At 34.9% G+C, this 7,554-nt stretch overlaps 1 protein-coding gene across 8 annotated transcripts in view; it reads right to left on the bottom strand.

Moving 5' to 3' along the window:
• The window catches only part of Pkhd1 (PKHD1 ciliary IPT domain containing fibrocystin/polyductin), a 458,548-nt gene that overhangs the window by 159,096 nt on the left and 291,898 nt on the right, over positions 1–7,554 (bottom strand). For all 8 annotated transcript variants that reach the window (XM_019208499.1, XM_010631095.1, XM_019208501.1 and 5 more), the window contains 2 exons: positions 4,713–4,826; positions 460–547 (listed from right to left, as the gene is read on the bottom strand). In XM_019208499.1, coding sequence (XP_019064044.1) covers positions 460–547; positions 4,713–4,826 — 202 coding nt within the window. The remainder of the gene's footprint in view (positions 1–459; positions 548–4,712; positions 4,827–7,554) is intronic.

Here is a 7,554-nt window from a genome sequence, read left to right as displayed (position 1 = left end):
ATATATATGGAGTACAACTCAGTCATGAGAATGAGAAACTAGAAACATTTATAGCTAAATGGATTCACATAGAGGCCATACTCTTAAGAGAAATAAAAGGACATACATGTGTAAATACCAAATAGTTTCTCTGGTGGGAGAAACTGAAAGTGTAAATAAGGATCAAAATGTATAACATATAATATGAAATAGGAAGAAAAGGTTCAAAGGGGAAGGGGATGTGGGAGGCATAGGGGAAAGGAAAGAAAACAAAGGATTCAATATGAGATAAGGGGGAAAAAAAGAATGTTTAAATCCCTGGTATCCCATTGTTTTTGTTTGTTTGTTTGTTTTGTTTTGTTTTGTTTACTTACTCAACCTTGAATTAAAATGTTTAAAGTTAAATTTCATATGATAGCTAACCTCAACCAAAAACAAACTAAACCAAAAAATAAAGTACCTACACTATTAATTCCTTACCTCTCATTTCCTGGGGAAATATCAGCACCAAGACGTGTCCAGGATTTCTCAGGATAAGCACTGTGAAGCTGAAATTTCCCATAAACTCCTGAAAATAACACAAGCAACAGACAGATAGGAAAATCTTTCAAAATCATTATGGCCATGTAAATAAAACTCATTTTGGAAGTGGTTGTGCAAAATATGTAATATAGAATCTGTATATAAATATGTCCATTTTATGAGAAAAAAAGAATATCTAATTGCTCTATATTCCAGTAGATTAAATATATCGCACGTGGTTATGATATGTATTCTCTCCAAACCTACACAGAAATGAATACCACACCACATCTTAATAATCTAACAACCAGGAAGCATATCACTCTAATGATTACTTAAATTCAAGGGGGCATTCCTTTCCAGCATTAAGTGACTTAAAACTATTTACAATCCTATTGAATATTAACTGCTTTTGATTCTCAAAGAAGGACGGTGAGCCCTACTTCCTGAAAATAGGTTTTTGGTTCAATTAGCTTTATTTTCATTAGTGAAATTTAATATTTTATCTTTCCGTAGATATTAAGGAAGAAAACTTTAAGGCCTTTGTTTCACAATAAAATCTATTTTAGACTCACAATTTAAAGTCATACCAGGAACGTGCTTGACACAGCCCAGTTTTATTCCATTAGATCTTTTTTCTTGCATGTTTTATTTCTATTTTCAAACATATTAAGAATAATTTCTGATATTATAGTAATCTAGAAGTGCTGTCTTCATGAACCCAATCAGCACTAAGATAATTGTAATTATGTACTTTCAATATATGTGCATTTATTTAGATCATATTAAGTAATATTTGTTATTTTAGATAAATTTTTGTAATAAAATATAAAATTTATAACACATATATTAAACTAAAAGTTTCAGTATTTTCCTCCTGCATTCAAATGGATTGTTTGCATATTCCTGGGTTAGTGCATCCTATTTTGTGATAAATCAGTAATTCAAAAATGTAAAAATTTCACAATATTCAGAAATTTATATGAATAAAAGAAGTAAGCTTCAGAGGCAATCTTTCACGTCATTTTAAGAATATATTTCACAATCTATCATATCATAAAAAAATCTTTTCTCATCATAAGTAAAATAAACTGGTCAAAGAAAGACCCCGAAATAATTTACAAAGATTTTCAACAATAATATTTATAACAAAAATCAGTTCATGTCTTTAAATTTGAATTATCCAGAAAATTCAATTGACAAAAAAAAATTACTCGGTCATTTCCAAACGTCAAAAGTTTACTATAAAATGATGCATTTCTTAGTTGTTTCAATGAAATTATAAAGGATTGAAAAGAATTAAAATTTGTCTACATGTTTAGCCCTTTTCTTCCTATTTCACATTGTCTATTATCTCATTAGGATCTTATGGACTATTATAGCTTATTCACACCACAGAAACTATTTGGTATTTATACATGTATGACTTATTTATTTCACTTAGGAGTATATCCTCAATATGTATCCATTTTCCTATGAATGAATTTAATTTCTCATTCTTTATGGGTGAAAGTGGGAAGGATGGGAGAAAGGTAATAAGGGAAAGGAAAAAAATAGAAGAAAATGAAAAATGGAAATAAAATGTTTGTAAATGGGGAGGGGAGGAGGGGGTGAAGGGAGGGAAGGGACAAGGAGAAAAAATGAGAACCAAGACCTGTCATGTAAAGGCACAAGATCCCAATATTGAATGCAACTGTAATGTATACCTAAAATGTACCAAACCAATAAACTCAATGAGAAAAAAAAAAGAAATAAAATTTGTTTTTTAATTAGGATACCATAAAAACTTTATCATGCAGTTAAGCAAATATTTCATTATTTATTTAAATTTAGTGTCAGAGAAAATTTCAAAACATTAGTTTAACTATGAGGTTGGAGTCAGACATTAGGACATGCACCCATGCTCACTCCAAACTGAAAGTTGGATCCAATATGGTTACTCCATAAAAGAGAGAAATCAAATGCTCTTATTATAATCCTTTTAGTTTATCAATTGAGAATAAAACAAAAATTGTTTGATGTTCTCTTATTGAAAAGATAAAATAAATACAATATGGAAGCCTCTTTGGAAACTGTAAAGCACTTTCAAAGTAAGGCAATAGATGTTTGGGAACTAAGTTAGCAAATATCATACTGTCCTAATATGTATGTTTCACAATGCTCAGAAAACTCTTATAGAATTGTCTTTTCTCTTGTGCTACAAAAAAAGTGACTCACTTGAAAATAGCCTACACAACATTGCATCTAAAGGAAAACCATTTAAAATCAATATCCTGCATGGTGACAGTAAGACATATGACAATATAGTATTTAAAAATATAAGAAAGTACAGTGGAATGGCTCATTTAAAAATTCTGTAAGTGAGGGAAAGAGAAAACTTAGAATCCAGTTTTGGTGCTTTGTATTGTTTTGTTTTTTTTTGTTTTATTTTGTACCGGGATGGAACTCAATACTTTGCATTTGCGAGGCAGGCACAGTACCACTGAGCTAAATCCCTGGCCAAAAAACCCAGTTTTGAAAACTGAACTTTTTGTTTTCCTGAGGCACAGTCTTTCTGTATAGTCCACAATGGCTTTGGACTCACTGTGTAGGCCAGGTTAGCCTTGAACTCACTGTTCTCCTGCCTCCACACCCTGAATGTTGAGATTGCAGATGTGTATCTCCACAGAAAAGGGAGTTTTTTCACATGAAGAGTTATCCCACCTCCCTTATAAAATTAGCAATGCCTACACAAAGCCAGTGAGACAGCACTTAAAATCTGATGAACATTCTCTTATCTCTTGAAACTGAGTAGTTTTGGAGCTCTTACATCATGGCTATCCAAGGCTAATATTAATTTTTGTGCTCTTCTGTAGGCCAGTTCTAAAAATAAAATGTAATATGGAATGGAAAAACTCTCAACACTAAATGAATTCTAAAGACCTAGAGATCTATCAGTATTAAATGTCTCAATAATCACATGATATTTATAGTTGATAATATACATCCTTAGTCTAGACTTCAGTGTTTGCCACATCTGGATATAAATATGTTTTTCCACTTCCAACCTATATGGCTTTCCGCCTACTGGTTATCATATCTGAGTTTTAGTTATGACATTTTAAAAATTGGACAGTGCTGCACCACAAGAGAACAAGTGAAAGAATAAATACGTTATTTAGAGGAGTGCCTGGAATTGGATATGTGTCTTATGAATGATCTCTCTCTCTCTCTCTCTACTTTATTTTATTTTTTAAATTTTTATTAATTTTATTGGTACATCTAAGGAATAAATATAATGGCATTCATTGTTAGAAATTTGTACCTTTACATAATCAGTCTTGGTTCTTATTTTCCCCAGTCCCCTGCCCTCCCTTCAACCCCTCTCTCCCACCCAATCTACAATGACTTTATTGCTATTATTTTTCATTTTCTCATATTGATTCCATTCCCTTCTTTCCTTTCCACTATGCCTCCTATTTTCCCTTCCTCTTTGTCCCTTTTCTTCCTATTTCACATTTTCTATTATACCTTTTAGTCCTTATTTATGCTTTCAGTTTCTCACACTAGAGAAACTATTTTATATTTACATGTTTCCTACTTGTATCAATGTGCATCCATTTGGCTATAAATGTCTCTAATTTATCATTTTTATGGCTGAGTAGTATTCATTTTCTTTATCCAGTCTCCAGTTGATGGGCGATTGGGATGCTTCCAAGTTTTAGCTGTTACAAATTATGATGCTATGAACATGGGTGCACTTATATCACTGTGGTATGATTCTTTTAATTCTTTGGGAAAGACACCCAGCAAGAGAGTAGCTGGGTCAAATGGGCCCTCCAATCCTAGTTCTTTGAGGTATCTCCATATTGATTTCCACAGTGTTTGCCCCAGTCTGCACTCCCACCAGCAGTGGAACACGGTTCCTCTTTCCCCGAAGCCCTGCCAGCATTTTTTATTGGTTGATTTCGTGATAGCAGCTATTCTTTCTGGGGTGAGGTGGAATCTCAGCGTTGTTTTCATTTGCATTTCTCAAATGACTTGATGGCTTCAATGCTGAATTCTATAAGACATTTATAGAGGAACTACTGCCACTCACACTTAAACTTTTCAGTGCAATTGAAAGGGAAGCAATATTCCCAAATTCATTCCTGGAAGCAAGCATCACCTTGATCTCCAAAGCAGAGAAAGACCCTTATTTGATTTTTAATAAAAGTATTTTGTACTCTTACCAATTGCTCCTGGGTCAATATGAATTCCATTGAAACGATTGCAAAAGATTCCTTCTGAGGCTCTAAGGAGAATCCGAAGCTTTTGTCCTTTTTCTAAGGGATTTTCTACAGTACCTGTTTACAAGGAAAAGATTATCATGCAAAGTAATTTGAAAGTAAAGCAAGAGTGCAAAACAGATGCTACCAAGTAAAACACATGGAGAAGGGCCAACAATAGTCATATAGGTGGAATAAGAATGGGGGCAAATGAGATTCAGTAAACTTCTACAAAGGAGACTGGATTATTATTAGACAAATATTCATTGTTCTTTCTTCATTAGGTCATATGCTTTCCTAGCCTACTAACATTTATCCTGATCACATGAATTATTTCAGCTAAGCAAATTTGGGTGGGAGTGATTGTAATACCAGTTCTCAGTTGATCTTTTAAGAGACTTGGTAAGTTTTACCAGAAACTCACAATGATCTCTGGTGTGAAAGCTGCTAGTACCTGAATGAAGATACACAGAAGAATGAAGATCTGAACAGAATGCATGAGTTAGAGCGAAGTCTAACCAAGTCTAATACAAATATTTGTTTTCACAAACTACTGAGATTCAAAAATTGTTCTAGTTTAGAAGTGTCCTGAGAATGTACCCAAAAATGAGGTTACCAAATATGTTTGAAATAGCTGATGAGCTTAAAGTTATCTACTTGTTCTTTTGGTTGGTGGTTTTTTTTTTTTTCCAGGCAATATAAACCATTCATTCCCTCCTATGGCATTTCATATATACCTGCTTAGCCAAAAGACACCAGGTGAGTTTGAGCTTGCTGCATTCTGTCTTGACAGTCCAGTCATCATAGCCATTATTTTTTAAAGAATTGTTGAAAGCAAAACTCAGAGAGGCAAGGCAATCTACCTAAAATTATAATAGGCCACTAGGGAGCATGGATGAGAACGCACAGGCTGTGTGTTTCCAATATGACACTGAAGTATACTGCTGGTAATGACGGCCCTCAACTGAGCCACTAAGGTGTCCTCTTGGCCCAACAAAGATGCTATAGGGCAAGAAGAATGGAAGTGGGGGAGGAGGAGAATGTTAAGCAAATGTGTATGGTGCAGCTCTTATCTTGCGGTTATAAGTCTGTCCCAGTAAGCTGTTTTCCAACTGTGATTTCATTTATTTCACGGAGGGTAGTTGAAAGTCTTGAGGAAAAATGGCCTAGTACTAAACAGATACCAGAGTGAAAAAAGTAGGACAGTTTTTGCCCTAGAGAAATGTATGCAGAGTCCTACAAAAAGAGTTCAGCATTTCTCTAACATCAGAGATTAAATCAATTATGCAACCCAAAACTGCAGCACATGTGGAGCTCTCCCAGAAAGTCTGGGCAAAATTAGTCAGCCTGCCATGATTTGGGTATCTGAAGTGACCAGAGTCTGAGATCTTTTTTGTTAACTTGGGGGAAGGGAAGAGAAGAGAATAAGAACTAGGTAAAAAGGCAAAAGAAAAAGAAGAAATACATTTCAGTTCTAACACAAAAAGGCAGTGCTTCTTGTATTTAGAAAGGCTAGTGGGTGGAAAGCTTTATCTTTATCCCTATGCGAAAACAGCCACCTCTCCAGAGAAGATGCTCAGGCTAAGGCAGTTTGTCCTTGGTTTGCCTATGTAAAGCCGATCCACACTATAGCAAGAAGCACCTAAAAAGGAATGTGTATACTCATAATGCCAAGGGAAATAATTGTCATTTTGCTTCAAAGACATTCCAGATGTTTTCACAGGCATAATTTCACTCAGTTCTCACGGGCCTTTGATGACTACTGCACAGGTTCTCATGAGGAAACTGAGGCAAAAAGAGGTTAAGTAACTTGTCAGGAATTACACAGCTATTAAGTGGTGAATTTGGGCCTTGAATTTAATAAGTACCATTCTAGGCCACATGGATACAGGGATAGGAGAAAAGTAAAACAAAGTCAATACTACTTAGCATGATGCTGGATAATGGAGGGAAAGCAGAATACATTCCAGATGCTAAAATCACCTAGGGAGATGGAAAAGAAAATAAGCTCAGCCTAGGAAAGATAATCATTATAATGACCTGGGATATACGGTACAAATGGATTGTTGAGACTTCAAAGGTAAGACAAAGGGAAAAGGAACTTTTGCTATTTTATTAATTAAACCTTTGATGGAATCAAGTATAAGCCTGCTTTATACTTGAGCCCATTCCACCCACCTGATTCCCCACATCCTGATCTCAGTCAGATCCTACAGGTTACTGACCAGTCTCTCAACCCTCTCACCCATATGAGAGCCCTTGGTCTTTTTCATACCTCTTCATTTTCATGCTTCCTGACTCTTAATCTTCTGTCAACTCTTGGATCCATTCTAACTAATGTTTAAAAGCCTGCTGTCATCTTGAATTAGATGCCAATTTGGGGCATAAAAATGCAGGTGCCCTGTTGCAGTAATTCTGCTTCAAGGTATTTGTTGCAAAGAGTTAGTATGGAATATGGACAAAAGAGTAATGCCCAAAGCTCTTTGCTGTAGTCTTTATTTATAAGAGCTAACATTTCAACATTCTTTAAAATGGCAAACTAGAAGCATCTTCATTCCTATGGAACTCCTGCCTGTCTCCCCAGTCTTTCTAATATGCTCAGAGGCTGAGTCACATAGTCCCACAAGTTTCCGCCCAGAATACCACTACTACCCCCCCTTGCTTTCACAGCTTAAATTAATTGTCAAAACGAGCTCAAATGTTACCCCTTTTCAGATCTTTTCTTGTCAACTAAATCTTTCCTCTTCAGCTACCACAGCATGCCATACTGTACCCCAGTATTTTTTAAACTTTAGTATATATATAT

Source organism: Fukomys damarensis, unplaced genomic scaffold (genome assembly GCF_012274545.1).
Source record: "Fukomys damarensis isolate Sample0158 unplaced genomic scaffold, DMR_v1.0_HiC HiC_scaffold_14, whole genome shotgun sequence".
NCBI lineage: Eukaryota > Metazoa > Chordata > Mammalia > Rodentia > Bathyergidae > Fukomys > Fukomys damarensis.
This window is presented reverse-complemented; position numbering and strand designations above follow the sequence as displayed.